Below are 26,204 nucleotides of genomic sequence, written 5' to 3' on the forward strand. Positions count from 1 at the left end.
TTCTCTGAATTCTGACTTTAAACTCAAAAATGAAATACATGTTTCCCATGTGACCCTAATCCCCCCTAACAATTAATTCAGAAAATAATTTGATTAATAATTACAAAAATAATCATTAGTTGCAGTCCTGAAGGCAATTTTTTGAAGGCAACATTTTGTAGTGTTAATGCAATACTGAAACAGTTATCAGTCTGCAGTAAACATCATCATCCCTAAAACTAAACCAACCACATGACCAAAAAAGGCCAGAATCACTGTCCACACAACAGAGCAGTAAAGAGAAAAAACACGTTGATAATGTTATTTAGGCACTCATTTATGAGCTCAGGTGGCTAACACTGCTATATTCACATAGAAAGTCAGCGTACAGCACTCATGATAAGGGACACAGAAAATGTCAACAGTTAGTTCATGTGGGGGAGTTCAGCCTAATAGCAGTTGACTGCATAAGATAAAAAATATATATACTGCATCCACATTACCAAGGTGTTTTCAATAAGTGTCTGTAACAAATCCTGTCTGGGAGCGTATCAAACTAATCAAAAACACTCTGTTCTATGTACAATCAAACAAAAAAATGACCTGTGGGAGTGGCCGGGTTGGGTCAGTGGGTAGAGCAGGCGCACATATACTTTGAGGCTTATGCCTCGACGCAGAGGTCCAGGGTTTGAGTCCGACCTGAGACGATTTCCTGCATGTCTTCCCCCCCTTTCTCATCTAATTGTCCTATCAATTAAAGGCGGAAAAGCCCAAAAAATAATCTTAAAAAAAATGACTTGTGGGAGGGGTTTAACAAGTAATAGAAGATTTATTTCAAGTTCTTTGGTTTCCTTAAAGGGTAGATTGTGTCACTTTACATATGGCCAGTGGACAACTAGTCTGTATATCGACGACGTTCCACTTCCAGGATTGCTCCGTTGCCGCTGGAAATTCCGCCGGATTTTACTCTTTTCAGCCGGATGTCTGTCACCTTCCGCTTCCTTTGTGTTGGCGTTTTAAACTACGGTAGATTTCTGAGGACTATGGTTAACTGCTCCTCAGATCTCTGCAGGGTAAATCCAGACAGCTAGCTAGACTATCTGTCCAATCTCAGTTTTCTGTTGCACGACTAAAACAACTTGTGAACGTACACGTGTTCCACCAAAAGAAGTTCCTTCCCGAGGCTATTTTGCAGTGGCTCCGCCCAGCGCTTAGCTTAGCCAAGACAATTGTGATTGGTTTAAAGAAATGCTAATAAACCAGAGCACGTCTTTCTCCCATCCTGGAATGCTGTGTGGACATGCCAGAAGCAAGACTAGTTGACAAATAACCTATTCCTAACCCTAACCCTATCGGACTCCTAACTCTATGGAGGCTAATTACTGTCTAAAGTATACAGCCAGAGGACCGCCACAATCTCAAAACAAACAGTGATTAAAATGCATCTTTTGGGATGTTTTTCTATTATCCAAATGTCTTTCTGGTGTTCTGTATTAAGCAATGTACCAGGATAACAAGTCAATGGTTGAATAACAAATATTTCAAGTGTCTGAGTTTGATAGGGTAACAACTCAAAATACTAGTGCCAAGATTCATGGCTTTCAATACTCACTAAACCACTCTGAAGCCTATTGTAGAAATTAGGAAACTAAAGGACAATAAAAATCATAGATTATCAAACACCCCTTTAACACTTGGAGGTAGCAGCAAAACAATTTAGCTCACATACTTAGTAAGTTAAACCAACTGCCGACACAGGGTCAAAAATAGAGGTGTTGAAATTAATCAAATAATCGATAATCGACCTGGCCATAATCGATTATTTCTGTTTACAATTTAATGTAGGCCTGACAACATTTCTGTTTACATATTCTGTTATGTTTTGCACATTCAGGAAGTGCCATGTGCTCAGTGCTGTAGTTTTATGTATCCAATTTATTTAGTAGCAGAGCACTGCAGAATGTTTTGTTTTTGAAGCTTGAAAAGCTATGAATTAAATATCCTATATGGCTTTAATAGAAAAATGTATTTGACGCATCGTGATGCATCGTGATGCATCGAAATATAGAATTGAAGACATGATAATTGTAATCGAATCAAATCGGGAGATCAGTGAAGATTCACACCTCTAGTCAAAAATAAGTTGCAGAGGAAAAATAAAATGGCAGTGCAAATAAGAAACAGCATACAATACATGTAAGTTAAAGAAACTATCATACAAACATTCACGGATTTATTTTATTTTTCTAAAAATTGCAATCACTGGCAGAACTTTCATTTACACTAGAATCAACAAGTTACAAACAAGGAGACTTAAACATGACATGAACGCCATACAAAAGTAATGTATCATTTATCCCTTATAATGTTAGAATTGTAAGAATAGTGTTATAAAAGCCATGTTTACAACAAACATGTCCAATAATCTATTTAGTCCATTCTGAGTGAACAACATGGTTTCCATTCAAAATATAATACATTCAATGCAATCAATGTACGGAAGCAACAAATCACAAAAAAGAGACAAAGAATCAATGACGGGCTGTAAAGGTTAATTGTTTTGTCTACTCATCATTTCTCTCTGTTCTTCTTCACGTCCGACCGTTTTCCATGGCTTCCTGGTCAAAAGTGCGGATTCTGTTTTTGATGTGGCTTAATTTAGCTTTCAAATAGTCACAGCGTTCCTTTTTCTCGAGGAAGCCAGGGTCCTGTGAAAACAAACGCACATCAAATAATCTGTTGATTAATGGCTGCAACCTCTCTATTACCTAAATCTGTCTTCTTCTTTCCTCTGCTAACTGTCATCTCACCTGATTCATTTTGTAATGCAGCTGCGTTAAATTAGAATTTTTCATGGTGGAAGCAATATCATTTGCATCAGTGCACAGCTTTATTAAAGAAAAGCAAATATGACCTAGGTGTTTACACTAAGCAATTCTAACACATCTCTGGGTTAAATGTTATAATTGCCAAATTATTTTTCAAATGTTTGAGAGCGAACAGATGGGAAACATGCCCCTCATGTTTCCCATCTGTTCGCTCTCACTTTTTAACAAACTTACCCTCTTTTTCTGTTGATACTTCTTCAAAATGCTTTGAATCCTCTGCTGATCCTAAAAGATAAATAGAAATGAAAACCAAATAGTACACAAATGCACAAAACATGACATAAAACAGTCATCCAGAAAAAAATATATATTTAGCATGTCTGTACAATAAGAAGGCCTAATTAGGACCTTTTTGGTCCTCAAGTTAAATCATGGAAGCCAATCACCAAAATGGTTCATACAGTTAATGAAATGGTTAAATAAATAATAATAATGTATACTTTATTAAGGGGAAATGACAATGTTTTTCACTCTGTTGTTATTACACACAGGCCTGAATTACACACACACTCAGTACCTATACATGCGCTAATGGAGAGATGTCAGAGTGAGGGAGCTGCCCATGGAAAGGCACCCCCAAGCCGTTCGGTGCCTTACTCAAGAGCACCTTGGCAGTTCCCAGAAGGTGAACTGGCACCTCTCTAGCTACCAGTCCACAACCATACTTTTGGTCCGTATGGGACTCGAACCCAACTCCCTACTGACTGAGCTACTGTCACCCCGTAAAGGTTGTTTTACATCCGTCTCACCTCTTGGCTTTTTCCCTCTCTGAGGAGTCGTGCCATCGTGGCATCCAGCTCTCTGAACTTATTTAGGGTGGTGCTCATTTCTCTGTGAAGGTCCTTGTATTCCTGATACTGGTCGTTGAAAACGGCTTTGTACTTTTCCCTTTCTTCCACACAGCTGATCTCCGGATACTTTCTATAGGGAAGGATTTTAGGGAAGATTAATACGTGGCTCGACATCTAGCATGTATGACTAATATATAGAAAGAAATATTTTGTGGAAAAAAAAGTCGTAATTATACAACCCTTTAACATGCATAGTTTAAATCACTCACATGATGTAGTCTGCGATGATGTGTACTTTGGGGGTGTATTCAGGCGCTGTGGCTCTGCACAGGCTGACTGGGTTCTTATGGAGCTCAGTGGTGAATGCATTTGGATTGATACAATCTTTATCGTTTTCATCCTTGAATGATATGTGCTTTGTTTTTTGAAGGGTGAGTGGGATGGACTGGTGAAACTCCTCCTGGGGCTTAAGGTAAAAGACAAAAAAAGCATTAGCCTATTAAAAGAATTTGAGTCCAGCAAATGAAATTATGTGACTGTATACCACTGTGTGCAGGCCTGTGTCACCATTATTATAAGGCCTAGGAGCAAAATTTGGGTTGAGCTACATGGAAGAGAACTCATAATAATAAAAAAAAAGAACAGCCAGAGAAAAGAACTGCCCCATTCTTTTGCTTCGACAAGCTAAGCTTCTAAAGTTGCATTCCCTCAGCTGGGAGATGGAATTATTATGTTCACTCCTGGCCTCTCACCCTTTCTTATTTGACATAAAATATATTAGCTGTCCATGCTGTTTCTTACTTGTAGGTGGTGGCTGTGAGGCTCGATAACATGGACTCTATTTGCAAACAGTAAATAGTCTGGTAGCTGGCCATGCACAAATTTTGTGTTTGAACATCTCAGCCATCTGTGTTGATTTACATTACTAAAAATGAACTAAAAATGGTTCATGAGTCTGTCTGGACATCTAAAATCTCCATGGGTTTAATGACCTGTACCTTGCTCTCAAAGTACTCCCTCTCCCTACGTGCGGCCTCATGCCTCCACATCTTCAGACACACCAGGAAGCTTCCCAGATACATTGCCATGTTGATAAATATGAAAGCTGTTCCCGCCATCTGGCCCCCATCAACCCGACACAGATTGGCCATAATGGGATTAACGCCGATTGTCGTGTAGCACAGCCCCCCGCGGTTCAAGTCATTCAGGTAGACAATCCCCGCTGCCATGTAGAGCAGGAACAGCGCCACGTTAATGAAGCCCTCTGTCAGAGGCCACCAGGGGGCATCGAGGAGTATGGTGCGATAATACATAGTCATTCCTATCACTAAGAGCATGAAGGTTATAATCCAGGAGACCCCAGCCACTGCCAGTATAAAGGGAGTCATAGGGCCTCTGTAGCTGTACCCAGACATGCCTAGCCCATTGTTATATGCACCGTTATAGATTCCGTAGCTGTTGGACCACTCACTGTCTTTGTGTACGTAGGAGATGACACAGGCTATAACCATGCCCCCAAATAGGAGCTGAAGTCCGGCAAGAAGTCTGAGCAACCCTGGCCAGGATTTCAAATAAGAGTACTTCAGGTTATAGACCTCCAGCTTCTCGGCGTAGTACTCTGCAGGGTGGATACTGGTCAGGAGAGATTCCTCTCGCAGGCCCTGATCGAACAGATCATCAGAAGGGCTCTCCCTTAACAAGGGCTTATGGGAGTTCTGGCTCGAGTTGCCAAGTGATTCCCCCCAGTTCCTGCGCTCCAGCAGGGGACTTACAGGAGGGCTCACCCTGGTCCCATTAGGAAGGATCTGGATCCTACTGGTGCTGGCTTCAGAGCTATTCAAACTGTCATTTTCCTTTGTCCATTTATGGAAGAAGCCCCCCCATGACTGAAAGATGAGGGATTTCAGCCTGTCCTTCCCTTTTTGCTCCTCCTTTTCCGCATACGGTGTGGAGGTGCTGGATGCGCAGCCATTGGAGTTTGTATCACCATCATCTGTGATATTATCTGGTGTGGGTGTGTGAGTAACCCACACAGGCACTGGTGGATCACTAAAGGAGTTCCTCTTGCTAGAGGAGGACCCGAGCACACTGTCAGGCTCTTGTCTCTTGAATTTCCTGCTCCAGCTTTTCATGCTGCGGGCTGATCTGGGTGATTCATTGAGAAGGAGATAATCACGCAGTCCTTATGTGGCATGGAGAGGGAGAAACTGTGGGGGCAAAACGATAAATCATTTGTTATGTATAATAAGCATGTAAGCATTGCCTATGCCATAATTATATGCTCTAAAATGTATAATTAACACACCTGGGCCTCGTTACTTCGCATGTTTCTCATTTGATTCAAATCCAAATGACTGTGAATGTGCAAGAGTCATATTTATTAACTGGTCAAGCTCGCATTGTGATCGGATCTCAGCCATGCTGTCCGTACAGCGTGACCACATTCATTTAGACAAGCTAGCAAGTTAGCAAGTCTTCCCTCCAAAAAGTTGTTTAGAAATGAATGACGTTTGTAGAACTGATGATGGGCATCTTACACATAGAGAGATTGAGATATTGAACTGTCTGGCAACCCTCAGAAGTTCTAGAGCACATGGAACCCAGCGCTGTAGCACATCAAGGACCAGAAGAACACACCCTTGTACTAGAGCTGAAGATCTTTGCCCGAACCTGATAGGTTCGGTCGGGTTCGGTCTTAATTTCTATCATTTTACACGGGCTCGGACCGGCCTCGGGCAGGCCTCTGGCTTGCACTCCGGGTTGCGCGGTAAATGAGCGGTCAGGTGATGCGTTTTGATTAGCGCGAAAATGGATGCTGAGGAGGTGAAACGGAGGCTGGCCTCTGGCGATTACGTTTTGGTTGCACCGGCAAAGAAAGCAAAGTCTGAGCCTACGTTAGTCATGAATAAATTATGTTAAAAAAAATTATAAATGACACATTCTTGACAAAAGGCAAAAGAGCTGTGTACGTGCACACATTTGTATAATGTCGGGCTGTAAACGGGTTCGGGCTTTTAAAAAGCTGTCAATCAAAATGTACTTGGGCTCGGGCCTTGTTGGGCCTAACCTTTAAGGCCCGATTACAGCTCTACCTTGTACCTTCTTTGAATCCTGAGGATGCTGAAATACTTGACCTGTGAATAATGCCCTGACTAAAGTTTGTTGTTTTTTGTCTTTTTTTTTTAATTACCTTGTTACTATGTCTGTCACTTACTTGAACTTTCTGTTTTGTGATGTAGTCATTTTATTTATTTACTTTCTTGGTTTGCTTGTTGGCTTTTGTAGGGAGGAAAAGGGTTGGGATTTACTGTTGTTGTTATAAGTTCAGTATTTGTCTATGTGACGTAAATGTCTGTGACCTGTATGTGATAAACTGTAAAACCACCAAAGAAAATGTTCAAAAAAAAAGAGCAATGAATGATGGTTACCGTCATCGCTTTCCTTGAACTGGGACACGCCACGTCTTTTGACAAGTACGCCAGCCCAGCCTAACTTATTTGCATCTTGATATTCGATCACAATGCATGCAGAATTCAGATAATGAGAATGCCTTTTAATACCAGGTGTAAATGTGCCCTATGAGTTACCATTTTCACATACAAGTAGTCATTTGATCCATTGTTAAAATAAAAATATTGATTATAGCAGCTTTAAACTTTATTGACTTGTGTATAATCCATCACAGTAAACATTAAGGCCTCTTTCTATTTTGTCAGCCTGACATTATTATTTTAACAGTTTAAGTAAGACTTTGACAAAAAAAAAAAGAATGCAGATTTAATGTTCATTGGCTTGGACAACTCAAGCAAGTTTCAAGAGTCTGCTAATAGATTTTCATATTGAATGGAAATTAAGGAACTGTTGTGAAATGGTTGGAAAAAAATGAAGATTTCTAAAAACACATCTGCTTTGTTTGCAAAATGGTTACCTGTGATGCTAAGCATCACAGTATGTGTTGGACCGCGGACCAAAACAACGTCAGAAAATAGAATAAAAGAAGTAGTGGAATAGACCTTTAAACGCATGAATCAAATAGTGTGGGTTGGTATTAGACATACACCACACTCTGCTTTGGCAGAACAACTCAGAGAGGAACCACAGCATGACTACAGCACAGCTCAGGCCCGCGACTAATAACAGAGGAGTTTAAGCTGTGCTGTGATTCACAGCAAGTTGCTGCACGACCTCTTAATACACAGCAACAGTCATGGACACTGCCACAAAGTGGGAACACATTAATAACACAGAGCATGTTTGTTTTTAAGACAATAAACAAAAATCTCAAAACCAACCACTTCTCTCACCTTTTAGACCCCAACTTGTCTCTCTGGTCATGCAGATGGACTTGGAGAGGCTGTTTGTAAGTGAACAGGAACTGATACTTACTGTAAAATGGCCACCGTGTCCAGCAGGCCCACTCAGCTCAGCTCAGCCTCTTCAGTCTCTCAGGTGACTCACTCCCGGTGCTCAGTTCCGCACACGCAGGGCCAATGGCCAACGTGTGTGTGTGTGTGTGTGTGTGTGTGTGTGTGTGTGTGTGTGTGTGTGTGTGTGTGTGTGGAGAACTGAGGGGGAAGTAAAAGCTTAAACATTAAACCAGAACCGCCCCTGTGCTGCTGCTGACTGGCACTACTAGGTTAATCTGTGGGGGGGGGGAGTGAGGGGAGACTGAAACTGTTGACATTCATAAAACTGAGGAGAGGAGAGGAGGTGCTACAGTGTTGGAAGACTTATTCAGATCCTTTACTTGAGTATAAGTACTAATACCACACTGTAAAAATACTCTGTTACAAGTAAAAGTCCTGTATTGTTGGGTAGTTTAATTTATAATAAAACATGGTATTTTATAAACTACATGTGTTTTGTGTGCAAACATCTTAATGTGTAAAGTGACTACAAAGTACAATATTTCTCTCTGAAATGTAACGGAGTAGAAGTAGAAAGTGGCATGAAAAGAAAAGACTCAAGTAAAGTACAAGTACTTCAAATTTGTACTTAAGTACAGTACTTGAGTACATTCCACCACTGGTGAGCTAACATAAAAAATGCATGTAACCCAGGTGCTTTAAAAGGGCCTGATTGACCATTTAGGCTGCTTGTATCATATATATTTGACACAATACATGTGATAATCCTCTCATTAATACTGCTTCTGTGTACATATACAAGCCAAGCATTTTCCTGAAGTATCAAAAACAGTGGCTCGTCATCAAGATTACATTTATTTGTAGAGACAAGCATGTGTTTGATATCAGCCGTGTGGTATCAATTACATCTCATATCTAATAAGATCTGTGAAATACTGCTTTATCATCCCGTCATTCATGAATAATTCATTCTCTTCTCAACTGTGTCATATTGTGTTGTTGCCACGGAGGGAACTGGAGTGTGTGGCACTAGAGGGCAGCATGCTCCTGTGCTTCTCACGTAGATGGTTCATCAGCATCTCTCTCTCCCTTACGGAGTTTGCTGCGGCTCTCTCAATCCCACCTACTGTCTCTCTCTTTCCCACTTACCTTTCCTCTGCTGCATTTAATGTTTCCAAACCTGGCTAACCCTGTAAACACCAACATCTACGTATGTATTTTTTAACCATGCATCTTCAGTCCTGTGTCAAGAATAGAACTAAATAGCAGCTACATTCTGATGTTGAGATATCATAATGTTTCCAAGTAGCAAAGTGCAGGTGGTTATTTTAATATAACCAGTGTCCAGTCTGTTTTATACTGCAACACTCCCCTTAAGCAGTGTGTCTTCTCCTCATTAAGATTTAACCCTCTGTGTCTGACTCCTGCTGTATAATGTGATGTTACTGTGTGCCAGCCATTCTCCCAGAGCAATGCAGATTTCCATGTAGAGAAGGCTCAAGGCAAGGACATCTGTAGTGACCCCTTACACACACACACACACACACACACACACACACACACACACACTGCAGTACTCATAGCCAATACATTTACAGTAAACACACAATGCACTCCACTTTCTCAAGTGAGTAGCGATTCCCACTAGTGGCCTTGGCCCGGGGCTAGCTCATCTGTTGTTGCTGTGCATGTCCTCTACTGCCAGCACAGGGGCCTGCTCAGCTGCAAATAATATGAGGAACAATGCAAAGGCTGTGTATATAAAGCCAAGGCCTAACATGTAAAAGAGTTAATAAATGAGCGTACACACAGGTCTCGCTGCCCTGAGTAACATAAATAATAAAATACTAACTACTACTAACTAATAAAAGTAACATGAATATTTGAAATAAGTCATGAATGAATGAATGAAAGTGTTTAAATCAATGTGAAATGTCTATGAGATAGATGACCTGTGGAAAAGATAGAGTGAGTAATGCAAATGTTAAAGGAATTGTTTGAAATTTCTGGAAATATGCTCATTTGCTTTCTTGCTGAAAGTCATGAGAAGATCACCACTGGCACTCTCATGTCTGTACACTAAATATGAAGCTACAACCAGGAGACGGTTAGCTTAGCTTAGCACAAAAACTGGAAACGGGGAAACAGCTAGCCCTGCTCTGCTCAAAGGTAAAACAATGCTAATGCTGCGTTCCATTTACCTCGGAAGTCGGAAGCCTGAGCTGGGAATGACTTCACACCCGAGCAAGGTTTGAATATTTTTACCTTTTAAATCTCATTTTAGTTTAGTTTTTTGTTAGTTTTCAGAGTGTGTTTGCTAGTTTTAATTTATTTAGTTTTTATTAGATAACATTTTTATACATTTACTTTTAGTTTTTATACATTTAGCTTTGGTTTGTTTTTGTTAAGGCCAGGTATGATGTCTCAAAAGAATTTAGCTACATATACACATACATACAAAATACATAGTTGGAGAACTGTGAACATGATGTTTAAAGCTATAGTGCGTAATGTTTTTATATTAATGAACGTCCGTTACATTCAAGACATTGTCAAATCAGTTGATACAAAGCTAATTAAGACTATCAGCTTCACAAAACTCTCTCTGTATTTCTCAGTATGGCTATGTTTAGAAAATGGTGTAGTCCGGTGACTTTGTAGTCCGGCGACTTTGTAGTCCGGCGACCTTGTAGTCCGGCGACTTTGTAGTCCGGCGACTTTGTAGTCCGTTGACTTTTGCGCACAGAAACTCGAGTGACTATAATTACCGGAACCTCTTCTGAAAAGTCCATCATGTTTTTTTAATCCTCCGTGTCCTCCTTGGCTACTTGCAACTGCGTGGAGGAGGGGTGGAGGGGTACGCAATCATGGAAGGCCTGTATTGTATGTATTGTAGATTTTCAGTCGTCCATGGCGCCGGTGAGTGCGGGAGCCATAGTACCTGCTCTGTCTGTTTTTTTACTAAATCTACTAATCTAACCTGAGCTAAATCATCTACATACAACAAAATAAATATACGGGACTCATGCTGAAAGTTTCACTCCCGATCCATCCTGGCCCAGCGAGATTGTGAGGAGAGCCGACAACAACAACAACAACGGATGTGCTAGCAACAGGTTACGGAGATAGTCAAGAGGTAAACGGGCACGCATTAGAAACAGGCTGAGGAACAGGGCACACCACACACCACTGCCCAGCATCCTGCTAGCTAACGTCCAGTCAATGGAAAACAAGCTGGACGAGCTCAGAACCAGAATTAACTACCAGAGGGACATGCAAGACTGCAACATTATCTGCCTCACTGAGACATGGCTAACACCCTCGATACTGGACCATGCAATTCAACCAGCGGATCACCTCTCAGTTCCCCGCATAAACAGAACAAGAGAGTCCGGAAAGTTGAGGGGAGGAGGCTCTCGTTAACCACCAGGCTGAACATCAGGATGCAGCTGTCATCGTAGCTGGGGATTTTAAGGCCCCTATTTTAACGATCTAAGCACACAGCGTGAAGCACATGGCGCAGGTGCGTTTAGGGCGTGTCGAAATCCACTTTTGCTAGTTTGACGGTGGAAAAAAGGGTGTGTGTGTCGGGCACATGGTTCAAAAGGGTTTTACTTAGTGTCTTCATTAATTCATAGGTGTGTTTTGGGCGTAATATGCAATAAACCAATCAGAGTCATCTCCCATTCCCTTTAAAAGCCAGGCGCGTTTGTGCCTTGGTGCATTGCTATTATGATGGCGGATTTGCACCGTAATATTTTTATTTGTAATCTTTAGCATGTTTGTGTGCTGCTGCGTGTCCCTGTGTGTGTGTGTAACAAGCATAGTGTGCGCACGCTGTGCATAAGTGTAGTCACATTTTACTAATTTGCTGTTAAAATAACAATGAAATGCTGCGTTATTGACTTTAGACCAGGTTTTTGTTGGTCAATGGTGCGATCACTTTCCGCTGCCTCAAGATAGCAATACGCAACACACCTCCCTGTAAGACCGCCCACGCCCATTGGCGCAAAGATGGGCGCAGGTGCATTTGGTATTTACAGGAAACTGACAACTTCGTCGGTCTTAAACTAGCAAAGACACTAACAGTGCTAACCTGAAGAGAGTCAGACCTGACCTTCGGCAGCACATCACATGCCCCACCAGAGGAGAGAGAACCGTGGATCACTGTTACTCACCCTTCAAGAAGGAGCTTCTTCCCTCAGGCTGTCCGTCTGCTCAATGAGAACTGTGGCTAGCCCCCCCCACCCACCACCTCATTTTCTCATGTTGTATATATTACTATTTTTATGGATTTTTATTGAGACGGAACAGGTACACAACGATTTTCACTGCACATTGTGCTGTATATGATTGTGTATGTGACAAATAAATAACTTGGATTTGAATTTGATATCATGTAGATGCTCCGACAATTTTGTTGTCATTAATTAGAATTCCTCATGGGGGCGACAGAAACTACACACTATAGCTTTAATGTTTAATTTTCGTGCAACTTTAGTGTCGGATGTGAAGCAATTGCGACACAGCGCCATCTCCTGGAATGTCAAGTCTGTTGATGAAAATGAATGCATTCTCCTTTTTTTCGGTAGTGAAATATTATAGCTAAAAAAACACTATATTACTACAGCTTTGAGTTTCAATAATGGAGGAGGTGATTTTCTTTTCTTTTTGTTATACAGGAATTCGTCACTGAAACTCATCGAACTTGTTTCTTGTATTGATTTTCGCTACAGGACTTTACTTTCCTTCATTGAATTTGGGGCAACTCACTTTATTTGATATTCGTCTGTGTGCCATTCCATTTTGATTTAGTTTCTTTTTGTTGTGTGTTTAAATGTTGTTCTAATGCCTTGTCTTTGACTTATGTAAAGCACTTTGAATTGCCTGCGTGTTCAAAAGGTGCTATACAATCAAACTTGCCTTGACTTGCCTTTATTGTAATGTTTTTTATTGAGCTCTATGCATTTCTGACATTTTACAGTGGCTTTACAATGTTTTGCTTTTGCTACAGTGTATGTGGTGTGTTGGCAGGAAATATCTTATGTTCCTTTCAAAGTGGTCAAAGGTATCTATCAATAGCCTGTCTTTGAGTGCGTCATTAAATAGTGATGTACTGGGTGATCAAGCATTAACAGACGAGGCAGTGAGTGATGTAAGTATCGGTGGCTGTTTAGAGAAAGTTCATCTTTTTAACGGATAAAAACAGTGACGTTAGATGGGATCATAGATCTGGGTTTCTAGCCTTGGCTGAAATGATTCTGTCAAATGGAGGACAAATGGGAAGCCACATGTATACATTATGTGTGTGTACCAGAGTGTGCACATGCATACTGTAGATACATACATGTACACTTTCATGCTCGAAGTCCTGACACATTGCTCGAGGGCTCAGAAAAAGGCTCTTTTCTTCTTTCAGAGTTAAATGAAGCAGGGAAGCTACGGCAGCCTCCAACAGACAACCTCGTTTGTATCCGTTCATTCTGCCTCAGATCTCTCGGAGAGAAAGAGAGACAGATAGGTAGAGATAGAAAGATAGATCTTGAAATCAATGACACTCAAAAACATTCGTTGGAATGAAAAGGCCCTTCACACCCACTCTCCATCACTACAGCATTGTGCATTAAAAAAGGCCAAAAACCAAGATCAATATTCCTATTCTCTCTGATTTTCCCAAGTGTATGCCAAACCACGTTAGCTGGAAATGATAGGGAGGGCATTAAGCATAATGCAGCTTCTAGCTATTAGCTCCCAGGGCAGACGGGGAGAAAAGTGGGAGCCTGTAATAAATTCAATAAATTACTTCCAGTGCTTGCCTCAAACTGTCCCCGAAGGACCTTTTCACACTCTGGGATGATCCTTAACACCCTGCAAGCCCATTCCTCCCCCTTGTTCTTCCCCAGTCCGAGGGTCATGTTCAGCCCTCTGCAACCTGCTTCCTTCTCTTCTCTTGTCTTTCCTCGCTGTGGACTCATCTTCAGTACCCTCTAGGGGAGATCTCTGGTAATTTGATGCCTCTTTTCTTGCCTTTCATGTGCTCATTAAGACACTGACATTATTACAGAAGGAAATACTGGAAACCTTACCTGGTCATTAACTAAGCTGGGTATCTGTGGCTGAGTTGGTCCTAATGTAGCCAATTGTCCACTTTGGCTTGCACTATGAAACAAGATTGTGATCTATTAGTGCATGTTTGAAATCACACAGTATCCTTATCATAGTGTTGTAGTCGAGTCACCAGTGACGAGTCCGAGTTAAATCTTGAGTCCCCAGTGATTGAGTGTGATTCCAAGTCTGAGTCACCAAAGAAGAGTCCAAGTCGAGTCACCATTACCTGAGTTTGAGTCCGAGTCGAGTCCAGAAAATAGCGACTCGAGTCCGAGTCCAGGACTCCATCACTGCCTATTACACATAAAAGCAGTCCGAAACTTCATCCAACTTTCAAATCCAATTTCGTGAATTGCATAAATCCTCGAGTCCAAGTCATTAGTGCGCGAGTCCAAGTCGCGTCATGAGTTCAGAGAACTCCATCACTGCCTTATCATGTATGAAATGATAAAAACAAATTTTCATTTAATGATGCTGCACTCATATAGGAGGGATGAGGAGCAGAGGAGCTGTGTTTCCACTGCTGCATGTCTTTGGGATTGTATAGCAACAACTACAGGGTGACTGACTCTAGCACTCTTGCGGGATATCGGTCTGCTGCCAAGTCCCTCCTGATTTGGCTGTAATTAACCAGGCTGGGCCTTGTTTGTGCATGTGGACATGAATAGTAGCTTGTTATTTGAACATTAATGGCTGTGTGTGTGTGTGTGTGTGTGTGTGTGTGTGTACAGCTCATAGTTCACCTTGGACCAGCGCCTCAGCAGCTGTGTGTCCTCTGGAGCGATGTTTATGTTTCTATCAATACATCCTCCTGTAATCATGTTTTAGGATGTGCCTGCCTCACAGTTTTACAGGAAGAGACACGTGATGTCTGTATCTGTCAACGAATGTGCCAACTCACTTTTCACTGTCACAATTGGTTTTAAGCTGCTGCCATACCTTTCAAAAGGGGTGGAACCTGTGTGAAAACAAAAATTCGGTAACACTTTACTTGAAGGTATCGACATAATCGTGACATGAATGTTATAAACAAGTCATAAACGTTTATGACTTCTGTCATTAAATGTTATTTGGTTTTTGTCATGACAAGTTGAGATTGTTTGGGTTGTCTTGATTATGACAAGTTGACATTAATCAAAGTGACATTACCAGAAGTTGTCTTGGTCATGACAAGTTGACATTAAATTTGTTTGGGATGTCTTTGTCATGACAACTTGATATTAACCAGGATAACATTACCAGAGAATATCTTTGTCATGACAACTTGACATAATGTCATCCTGTTTAATGTCAAGTTGTCTTAATAAGGACACTCCAAAGAAATTTAATGTCAAGTTGTCATGACAAATACATCTTCTGGTAATGTCATCCTGGTTAATGTCAAATTGTCATTACAAAGACATCCCAAACAAATTTAATGTCAACTTGTCATGACCAAGACAACTTCTGGTAATGTCAAGTTGTCATAATCAAGACAACCCAAACAATGTCAACTTGTCATGACAAAAACCGAATGACACTTAATGACAGAAGTCATAAACATTTATGACTTGTTTATAACGTTTATGACACATTCATGACAGCGTCATGTCACGATTATGTCGATACCTTCAAGTAAAATGTTACCAAAAATTCAGATTGGAGGACATGCACGGCAGGAGTTTGGACCGTTATTGTGTTGGTTTAAAGGAAAATAAAAGCATAAGATGTGATTTCATATAAAAGGTTTGTCTAGCAGCTGCCAAAAAGAAGAAGAGAGTTGTGGTCATAGCTGAAGATAGTCTTTAATGATTTGACCGTGGTGTCTCTCCTTGCTAGGACAAAGGCTCACCTGCAAAATGAAGAGACAGCGAACAGTATACAGAGAACATGTTAAAACCCATTTGCCATCCATTAAAAGTTGATTTATTCCAGTGCTACTACGTACATTATGCATCATGTGGCAGTGACACAGAACATTGATTGGGTTACATTTCTTCACTTATTGGGGTTTTTTTTACTCTGTTTTTGTTCAGTAGAAGTGATTCCTGCTCTATGAGGAAAGCCTACTTTTCAGGATAATTAAAAAAAAGACTCTGGGATGCGTTTATCACGTTGACTCATCTACCATCATCAGAATAACATGAATGTCCCTCACTTCACTACAAAATACTGTGCATTTTTTTTTTTTTTTATTTTCTGGCGGAGAAAATTGGGTCACTATTAAATATTGGAATGGTGTTTTGGCAGGACTTTGTTGGTGACAGGATAAGGAGTGAAGAAGAAAACAAACCTTTACAACAGGGTAAAAACAACAGAACCCGATTATACCTCCATCAGCAGAAAAAATAATCAAATGTTAATTTCAGTTTGACAGAATTTCAAATCCTTTGTATCCTTTCTAGATGTTGTTTTTCTACCGGATACCTGCAACAAGCTGTGCAATGCACCCAGCTACCTTTAGCCCTGCGGTTCACCATTTGTCCCGTTTACTTGGCGACATCTACAATGAGGTCATATTTACAGGACACCCACTCTCTTGCTGTTCACCTCACCTCACCCCCCGGGGCCAAACTGGACGTCTGTCAGTAAATGAGCTATTGCTCTCATCTTTCTCTTTCTTTCTTTTTTCGCCTGATGAAGAATGAAGTCCTTAACACCAGTACCATCACAACTCTCTGGGGAAAACACACACAGCATCTGTAATCCCTCCTGGTGTAACTAAATATTTCACACTGTGTGCAACATGGAACATGACCTGGGGGGGGTTCCCCTGCTTCTTTCTGGGTTTTTTTTTAATTTTTTTTTTATTTCTTTGTCATTCAAACCACTCAAAGGACTTTGCTGCAGGCCATGTGGGAAGCCTCTTTGAGCGTGGGGGACTGATGTTCTTAATGATGACAGATGACAAACGCGAGGCTAAACCTGCGATGTAATGAAGAGGTGGAAACCTTAGATATGAAAAGGCAGGTAAGGTCGCAATCAAGCAGATAGACCTCCATTAGCCGCCCTGACTCATTGGACGACACGGATTGAAAGAGAGACTGGAATGGCTGTAGTGATATATCCCTTCCTAGTGGAATGGTGCAGTGTAGCACTGTACGAGAAGTGGCAGGAGGTGGGGGCAGTAAAGAGTCATGCTTCATCAACTCAAGTTGAAAGAAAAAAAGCTAATAGTCATGCTTGATTAAGATCCACTCGTAGCAAACTGAATGTTCTTAAATGAAGGGCTCTCTGGCCAGTCCAGAGCCAGTGGGAGAGTGGACTTCACTGTCTCACAGGGTTTAGACTTTTCCCCCGATTCAACCCAAAACAGCTTGGAAATAATTGAGATCCAGCAAATAATAATGATCCTATTTGTCTGTTAGCTTAAAGGGCCATCAAGATGATTCTTAGCACTGATATCCTTTTGAGACTCCGATTATCTTCCATTCAAACTACTTTAGGACAGCATGCTAGCCCGCTAACCCAGTGGCTTTCTGATCTGCCTTTTATATGTACTTTGGAAAAAGAATTACTTTAAAGATCCTAAATATTGCTCTTCAAATCAAAAATGTACAAGTCATCACAACTATAGGATGCATCATACACCACATACAAGGCATGGTGCCTTATCATTTTACTAATTTCTCCTTTATTATAGTGAATGTGTTTCATGTCTTTTAGAAAGACAAACAGAGGCATGATACTGTAATGTTAAAGGAATAGTTTGACATTTTCAGAAATACGATTATTCACTTTGTTGCTCAGTTTGATGATAAGATTGATACCACTCTCATGGAGACTGTCCTCTCCCGAAAAACGCCCACATAAGTCGTTTGGTCAAGCAGCAATTATGACTCATATTTACGTTTATAGTGGCGGCGCCCTCTAGTGGCGAAGTGGAAAATTTCTAATAAGGGGAGAAGTTCCACTCTCGATACTTCCGGCTTCTGAACTGGTTGCAGTTCCACTCTGGTTCCATATGAGGGCGCTCACAGGCGAGTGCACAATGAATGGAGGTCTATGGAGCTATACCGCTCAAAATACACTTATTTTTTTGTCTAGTAATTTGAATGTTGCATTTGAAAGGGGAGCCTAAGAAAATACACACTGCTGGGTGTTAGATTTTTTTTAAAGTGGCTTTTTTTGTTCTAAAAAGCCTTTTAAAATGTCAATGACGTCATACACATATACGGCCAGAGATACTGCTTTACGGCAAGCTCTGAGTCGCTTCCTTTTTTCTCTCGAGGCATCGACAACACAGCTGACAGATTAGACTCTCCCTGTCAATACACGTGCTAGAAAGAGGTCTGCTAATGTTTTTAAGACCACGCCAAAATATTCACTCTGACATTCTGGTTCTGCTTCAGATGCCATCAAGCAGGATCTATGATCGTAATCAGTCCTTCACTGACCAATCAGCATCCATTAGCAGAATGCTAGCGTGTTATGGGCAACAACGACTCAACCTGTAAGAAATCGAAAGGGCATAAGTACCCATTCATTCAACTTTCGACCTATAATCCATGTTGAACTTGCAAAAACTACAATCAAATCTGAGATTTCTCAACGACAATCAGGTGAAAGAAAGAAAGAAATGTAGCTGTCTAGCTCCATAGAGTCCCATTCATTTTGCACTCACCTGCGATCACCCCCAGTGGAACTGCAACCAAATTCAGTACAATGGGGCTGAATAGGGAGTGAACAGGCTCTCCGTAGATGGGCTCTGGTATAAGAGCCCCAAATTCCATGTAAGGTTGTGGCAGAGGGGTTTGTGTCCCATTTGAAAATAAAAGTTAGTCAATATTTTCTCCAACTTTACGGAACTACGTCACTTTCTGCATGACGGGGAGTGAAGTCACGTCTGTTTTTTTTTGTGCCTAAACCTATCCAAACTGTGACGGTTTCACAACGTTAACGGCGTGTTTAAAACCAGGAACGTTACGTTTTCTAGTTTAGATATGAGGACAGAAAGCTCCCTGTGGATCGTATTTCCTGCTACCGTTAGGGGCGCTAATTTATGAAACGCTCATATTAATGAATAAATTATTAATGAACAAGCTATGATGGTAAATATTAAGCTACCGCTAGCAGACCATTGGCTTAGCTTAGCGTAATATAACACGTTATATTACGTTTGATCTGTACAAAAACCCAAGTGTATAAATGACAAGTTGTGGTTTTTAGACCCATTTCCTGAAGTTGTGTTGTCAATGTGAGTTTTGCCAGGCAACCAGCGGAGACTCAAGGAAGCGACTACACCATTTACATTTCAGTTTTTGTACGGATTAAACGACAAAGATGTGTGTTCATTTTAGACTGAGCTAGGCTAGCTGTTCCCCATGTTTCCAGTGTTTACACTAAGCTAAGCTAAGCTAAGCTAACTAGCTGTAAAAGCTTCATAATTACCGTACAAGAGTGGTATCAATCGTCTCATCGAAACACTCGCCTAGAAAATGAATAATTGTATTGCCCCAAAACTATTCTTTTAAATTTGCAGAGGGACCCATTCATCAAAGTTTGTTCATTACTTTTATTTGTATCCTTTCAAGATTCTTTTGTAATAGCAATTTTTCTTCACCTCATATTTTAAACAGGGAATGCATTGCAGATTCATATTACTGAAACTCTCTAGCTTCTGCAATTCTTAAAAACCCTAAGTATCTTCGTAAAAAGAAAGAAAACAACCAAACCAAAGTAAACATAATAAAATCAAAATCATGTAAATTGTGTAAAATCAAAGTCATCCGAAGAAGATTGTGTTCCATTGTCATTTTTGCACAGAACTATGCGTAGGGGCAGAGTTTGTTTCTCAGTTTGACCAGTGACGTGTGTGCCTGTGTGGCCATATATACCAGCAGACCTCGGGCCGTGCCATCATCTGAGGACCACAGGAAGCTCTAATTAGTGGTGCTGAGAAAGGCAGACTACGACATGTTTCCTTGTTGTGTGTATGAGTGTGCAGCATTGAGCTAAAAGTGAACTTGTTCTCTGACAAACACACTCACAAATATTCTCTCAGTCGGTCTCACTATCGCTTACTCTGAACTTTTTCATTTCTCACTGTGTTAGTAGAAATAGAAGAAAAAAAAAAAGCTTTTCAAAACATTTAGAGTTGCTGTGTAATGGAGGCAATGTTATGCATTACATTAAGACATTTTCTTTACATTTTTGGAGAGGAATGTATCTGAAAAAGGAATGCAATGCTGTATTCAGACTGTTAACATCGTAAAAAAGCTCTGAAATTAGTAATTAAATAACCCTCTACTATTTATACATTCAGGCACTGAAAAATCACATGTCAATATGTAACTAAAAAAGATAGTCGCTCTCATTTTCCCTTGGTAAGAACAAGGAAGCTGAAACCTTGAAGTTGGCAACTGTGTAAATTTTTCCTACCCAGTAGTAATGCCATATGCATTCCCTTTGCTCTTCTTATGTGTGACAGTTTCCCCTCCCCCTTAAGTGCATTTTCAAACACTGACCTGGAGTCAGAGCTTTTGAAGCCTTGTCTAAAGCTTTCAGCTTAACCTACGGGAAAGAATCCATGACACTAGTCTTTTGAAAGGGAAGTCCAATGGTTTGTCCCGCTCTCCTCACCGGACAAACAGATAGACGGACGGATGGGTGGACAAATGTCCTCCATGGCCTCGGAGGGCCATCAGGTGAGCGAGGCCCTCAGCTCCACAGACCAACCCCCCCCCCCCCCCTCCCCCTCGTGGTTAAGGACTCTCCGGTGTGATAGCCAGCTCTCACCCCAGCGACCCTGACCCTGTCATTTTTTTAACTATACAAGGGCTTTTACAAAAAAGCTAACTTGAACAGCCATACAATGGCTAAAACATAAACCATATCTCTACTTTATCTCGGTTTTTCAGTCATTTTTAATTTTTTTTTTTTCTCTTTTACTTTTTTTTTGGATGCATTTGTTTTTGTCTTGATTTGAGTCTGTTTGCTTTTGCTTTGTTCTTTTGGAGTAGCTCTGATCCAGTCCTGTGCTGAGAGGCTCAGTCACAGAGGAATTGGTTTTTGGATTTGATGTTGGGTGGGGAGCAACGGGAGAGGGGATGGGTGGCAGGGAGGGAGAGAAGAAGGGCAAGGATCAGGTCAGGGGGTCAGGATATGGGTTCATTATTAGTCCAGACGTGGACTCGCCAGCGGATACGGGGGGGGGGGGGGGCGGCTTTGGATAGGACAGAACGAGGTGACGAGTTGGTTTGGGGAATGGTGGCGCTCGAAGGTGATTGCAGAGGGTGTGTCAACGCTATCCGCTATCGGAGGAGGTGTGTGGTGCTGTGGAGGGAGAGCGCCGCCTACGGGCGGTGGAAGTCCAGGATCGCTCGGAGCGTTCAGAGCGCTCGGAGGCTAGTGAGGCGGGCCGAAAGCGGTGAACAAAGCCGTCCAGGAAGTCCTGCTGCTGCTGGGTTATGGCTTGGGAGATGAGGCAGGGCAGCGCCTGCAGGCTGCCCGTCACCAAGTCCAGCTTGTCCTCCAATGTGCCGATGCGCTTGTCCAACTCCTCACTGCGCTCCTGCAGCTCTGACACCAGGTCATACATCACATTCTGGGTCTAATGAAGGAGAGAAAGGAAATGTGTTTGGGGCGGTGCAAGAACAGGAGGACAGAGAAGAAAGATGAGGAGGGCCGGAGTAAAGAGGGAGACGCAAGACAAAAAAAACATAATAAAATCTGTTTTACAACTTAATATCCACAAGGACAAATGACATTTACAGGAGGTGCAGTATGTTTTATTTCGTATAGGCTTTGCCTATACAGTATATCGCATGCGCGAAGGGATAAACCCAATAGCAACAGTTCTTAAGAGGGCGAAGCCTATACTCATAGAATCTGGAGTTAGAATACGTAACTATCGTATATATTGCTGGGGAAAAAGCCCTTTGTGTCATAAATGACATGAATAGACATTCAAAATCTGACTTACTGAGTCCGACGAGAAGGAAATAATGACAGGCAGCAGTGTGAAGGGGAGCTGTATAGTTTCAGAAAGTCAGCATTGATTTTTATCTTCCCACCGTTTCACAACCAGCTTCTCCAATCCATTTATAGCCAGAGAAGGTCTATTATGCTTTATGTATATGCTTGACGCAACTCATTTATATAATGAAAAGCATCTCTATTATTCAGGCACTTATTGTCCGGCGCTGGATGCAGTGGGGCCAAGGGCGTAAATCCCAAGGGGGTCGGGGGGGTCAGGACCCCTTCCTTCTAAGGGTCCCCCCTCCCTTGCCTCACAGTGGTTTGGTCCACTGCCTGCTGTAGTTAGGAATCAGATCGGCACTCGACTCACATCGGGTAGCGACAGGAATGTAGCTAGTAAGTAGGCTGTTCAAGGCTCTTTTATTCACATTAAACTTAGGATGAAGTTGTTCTTTTCTCAAATCTGAATGATGCTGAGTAATTAATGAATTAGTCATGACAAAAAGTTTGCTATGTTAGTGTAATATAATGTAACGTTAGCTAGCTTGTTTAATGGCTTGTTGGGTAGAAATGCACCCACTACAATTAACAATTAACGTTACCACGGCGATAAGCCTAACGTTATGTGTGTGAACTGATATTAGGGTTAATATTGAAGATCTACAGTTGTGTTTGAAGTGGCTGATCAGTGGGTTTGCTGCAGTTAAATATATATCCTCTGTCCCAGACGAAACCTAATATTATAGGATGCAAGATCATTTTATAATTATAATATGACCGTGTGGTGAACCTATGAACCTAATTCATATTTGATGAGCTTTACTAGTGGCTCACTAATTTACATTATGATCAGCTAATTTAACAAGTGTACAGAAGTATTGTATTTCTTTTATATGGGGACACTTTTTCAAAATAAGTCATTATGTTTTAAGGTATTTTTGTGGCTTGTGTACACATGTCCTCTACGAGTATAATTGTGGCTGTATTATTTGTGTCCCCTTCAAAAATTGCTCTTCAGAAATTTTATGTTTTTTTCCCCCCCCCCCCCCCCTACTGTTAGATCAGATTTACGCCCATGAGTGGGGCCAGTGTTAATGTATGTGGAATCTGCATGTAATTCTTCCAATTTAAACTATGGCAATTGTATATGTTATAAAATACACAATAATTACATTACATACATTTTAATGGTCACCAGTAGAGCACACTAAATACTTTTTACCCATTTTTATGGCCTTTGTTAGACAATCAAATCAAATGATCTGTGTCTTATGTATAACCCAGAAATCAAAAGGTAACTTCACCATGGGGCTTGACAAAGAGACACTGAGCCGTTGAACTACTGTAGGTTGTACACAGATGGGTCTGACCGTCGAGCAGAGTAAGGGCAAGTAAACACACATTAAAGGAGTTGGCCTCAGAACTTTTTTAAATACACACTGGAGTGCAAATGCCATCCACATCAAATGAGGCTGCAGTCGTGCAACTCCCTTTGAACCCCCTCTCTGCTCTGCTCTGGTGGCTCAGCAGACGTCTATACAGCAGGACAGAAGCTACCCAGGCATGACGCCATTCACCCTCTCACAGAGACAGACGCTGTTTACGCTGTGTGCCAACTCTTACACTGCAATAAGATGTTATGGGAAACAGGAATTCAGTCTTTGCTGAGATTGATTCGAGTTATTTGACAAATATCAATACACTTGGTAACAGCAGAAGTACACAGCTGACTTCAGGGATAGTCCTGGACTTGTTTCCATTACTGTCACCAGTGATTTTAGAGCTCATAAGCCCTACCAAGAATCAGACAGTTGGTCTACATTGAATACTAAGACAATGTGTGCTGTTTGGTGCTGGGCAGGTGCTGTACAGTTGGTTAATCAACGCCTTTTTCACATACAATTGGTCATGCAATCACTTAAGTATTGCTTCTATCCACTTAGGGCTGGGCAATATATCGATATATCAATATCGTGATATGAAACTAGATATCATAGTTTAGTCATAGTCATAATAACATTGAAGTGTTTTCCTGGTTCAAAAGGCTGCATTACAGTAAAGTGATGTCATTTTCTGAACTTACACTAAGTTCTAGCTGTTCTATTGTTTGTCATTAACCTCTTAGTACTTATATCCACATTATCAATGCTTATTTATCTAAAATCTCATTGTGAAAATATTTTTGTGAAACTATTTTGTTAAAACACCAAATGTCAACCCGATATCGTCGCAATATCGACATCGATGTATTTGGTCAATAATATGGTGATATCTGATTTTCTCCATATAGCCCAGCCCTATATCCACTTCAAAGTGACACCAGAAGGGAGACTTACCTTGGCCAGGTCCACCAAGGTGTTAGCCTGATCATTAAGTTTCCTCTGCTCCATCTTTACACTACGCAGTCTTGTGAAGGCACAGGGAGGTGAGGACAGGAAGAGGAGGGGAAGGAGGAGGTGGACAAAGGAGAAAGGGGGAGGAGGCGAAGAAGAGTGGATAAGGGAATAGAGGGTGGTTTGCAGGAGGGGAGCAGAGAGAGAGAGAGAGAGAGAGAGAGAGAGAGGTTGTTTGGGGTGATGAAGGGGCAGAGAGGGCCAATAGGGAAGAAAAGAAGGAGGAGGAACAACAACACATTTTTTATCAGGCTTGGTCTCTCATTGATGACATTGAAAAGAGATGACTGCCTGCATGCATCAGAAATATATGTTCTTTACATATCTATATGTATACATATATATAGAAATATATATGCATATATATATACATACAAGCATTCCTGGTCTTGGTCAATGCAATACCAACCAAAACATGCAAAATTGCGGAAGCATACTACGCTCATTTTGAAAAGAAAAAAAAAATAAAGGCTGTGTTTATCATGTTTTATCCGTTTTTCTTTTTTGTTATAACAAGATCTTTTTCTCATAATAGTGCAGTGCTTTAAGTAGCACCTTTTACCTTGAAAGTATTTTTCGCTGCAATGAGAAAGTCTTAATGCTGTGAGATGATCTTGTTACAACCTAAAAAGTACTTAGTTCTCAATAAGAGGAACAAAAATTCAATATAATGCCAAAAAGGTATAACCACAATGACAAAACATGATGTTTTTTTTCCCCAGCAAGAACGCAATATGCTTCCATATAAGAAAACCCCAAAATCTCTGTTTCAAATCAAAACATTCCCATCTCTTTCCACCCAAAAGTAAGACATCAAGAAAGGAAATAAATGACATGCCCTTTGTCAGTGCTACACACAGCTCAGTGGTAGGACTTCATATATACACACTGGTCATTCGGTAAGCGTGCAGTGACTGTGAGTGACTTTGTGCACAATGAAACGTGAGTCTTTCAATGTGTGTGTGTTTGTGCGTATGTACATGGGTTGATGTGTGTGTGTGTGTGTGTGTGTGTGTGTGTGTGTGTGTGTGTGTGTGTGTGCCACAGATAAAAGATGAAGCTTGCCAGAAAGAAAAAAAAAAAAGTCTAATGACACTGCTGAACATACGGCCACATAAGACAATTCAAATAACTTGCGCAATGATACATCGGACATGTTTTGTGACGCCTTCAACATTGTGCCTTTTTTTTTAATCTCTTATCAAATACATTACGGCCCTGTAAGAACCGTGCACGCTGATGGCAATAATGTGTCATTGTTTGCGGTGGCATCACACAGCCATCATTTGGATGTGTGAGAGGAAGAATTTCCCTGTTCGGCAAATTATGAGACAGGATGACATTCAAGGGCATTTATTCATGTGCAAATCAGTATATCAGAGCAGAGTGAGACTGCTCGCTTACGGCTCTATCTCTGTGGGAAACCGTTTCAGCTCATATGTGTCTGTTTGCTGGGCTTTGTTATCCCTTATGGCTGTCGAAGAATAGGGGCCAAAAGCTAAAAAGCACTACTTATTAGTGTAACGCATTAGGAGTACAATCTTATTCTACAAAACCACAGCCTATGTCTTGTCTTTGTGTGTTATGTCATCAATGTCACTCTGTGTGTGTGTGTGTGTGTGTGTGTGTGTGTGTGTGTGTGTGTGTGTGTGTGTGTGTGTGTGTGTGTGTGTGTGTTTTTTCATGTCATCACAAAGCCATCAGGAGTGTAGGATGAGTTTTGTTGATGCAGGTTAATATAGCCTCCAGAGCAGCTATATTAATCATGGGCAACATTAT

The 26,204-nt window shown here is 41.2% G+C and overlaps 2 protein-coding genes and 1 long non-coding RNA gene across 5 annotated transcripts in view; all 3 read right to left on the bottom strand.

Moving 5' to 3' along the window:
- Window positions 1–2,199: 2,199 nt before the first annotated feature.
- On the bottom strand, window positions 2,200–8,227 carry ocel1 (occludin/ELL domain containing 1). The gene is made up of 6 exons (XM_031281319.2): window positions 7,963–8,227; window positions 4,657–5,865; window positions 3,928–4,124; window positions 3,617–3,788; window positions 3,042–3,092; window positions 2,200–2,687 (listed from the first exon to the last, which is right to left on the bottom strand). Exons 2-6 carry the CDS (start codon window positions 5,788–5,790, stop codon window positions 2,571–2,573), a joined length of 1,671 nt encoding a protein of 556 aa, XP_031137179.1. The 5' UTR covers window positions 5,791–5,865; window positions 7,963–8,227; the 3' UTR covers window positions 2,200–2,570.
- Window positions 8,228–15,898: 7,671 nt separating this feature from the next.
- Window positions 15,899–18,006, bottom strand: LOC118495943. Its single transcript, XR_004898401.1, has 2 exons — window positions 17,672–18,006; window positions 15,899–17,596 (listed from the first exon to the last, which is right to left on the bottom strand). It is a non-coding gene; the product is annotated as an uncharacterized LOC118495943 (long non-coding RNA).
- A 3,023-nt stretch (window positions 18,007–21,029) lies between these two features.
- The window catches only part of kcnn1a (potassium intermediate/small conductance calcium-activated channel, subfamily N, member 1a), a 52,190-nt gene continuing 47,015 nt past the window's right edge, over window positions 21,030–26,204 (bottom strand). The window contains exons 8-9 of one of the 3 annotated variants that reach the window (XM_031281233.2): window positions 24,369–24,429; window positions 21,030–21,664 (exon numbers count right to left, since the gene is read on the bottom strand). In XM_031281233.2, coding sequence (XP_031137093.1) covers window positions 21,359–21,664; window positions 24,369–24,429 — 367 coding nt within the window. In that variant the 3' untranslated portion in view covers window positions 21,030–21,358. Of the gene's footprint in view, window positions 21,665–24,368; window positions 24,439–26,204 lie in introns of all 3 variants that reach the window. The other 2 variants (XM_031281231.2, XM_031281232.2) reach the window with 2 other exon arrangements.

The sequence above is a fragment of the Sander lucioperca genome, chromosome 9 (genome assembly GCF_008315115.2).
Source record: "Sander lucioperca isolate FBNREF2018 chromosome 9, SLUC_FBN_1.2, whole genome shotgun sequence".
In the NCBI taxonomy this organism is placed as follows: domain Eukaryota; kingdom Metazoa; phylum Chordata; class Actinopteri; order Perciformes; family Percidae; genus Sander; species Sander lucioperca.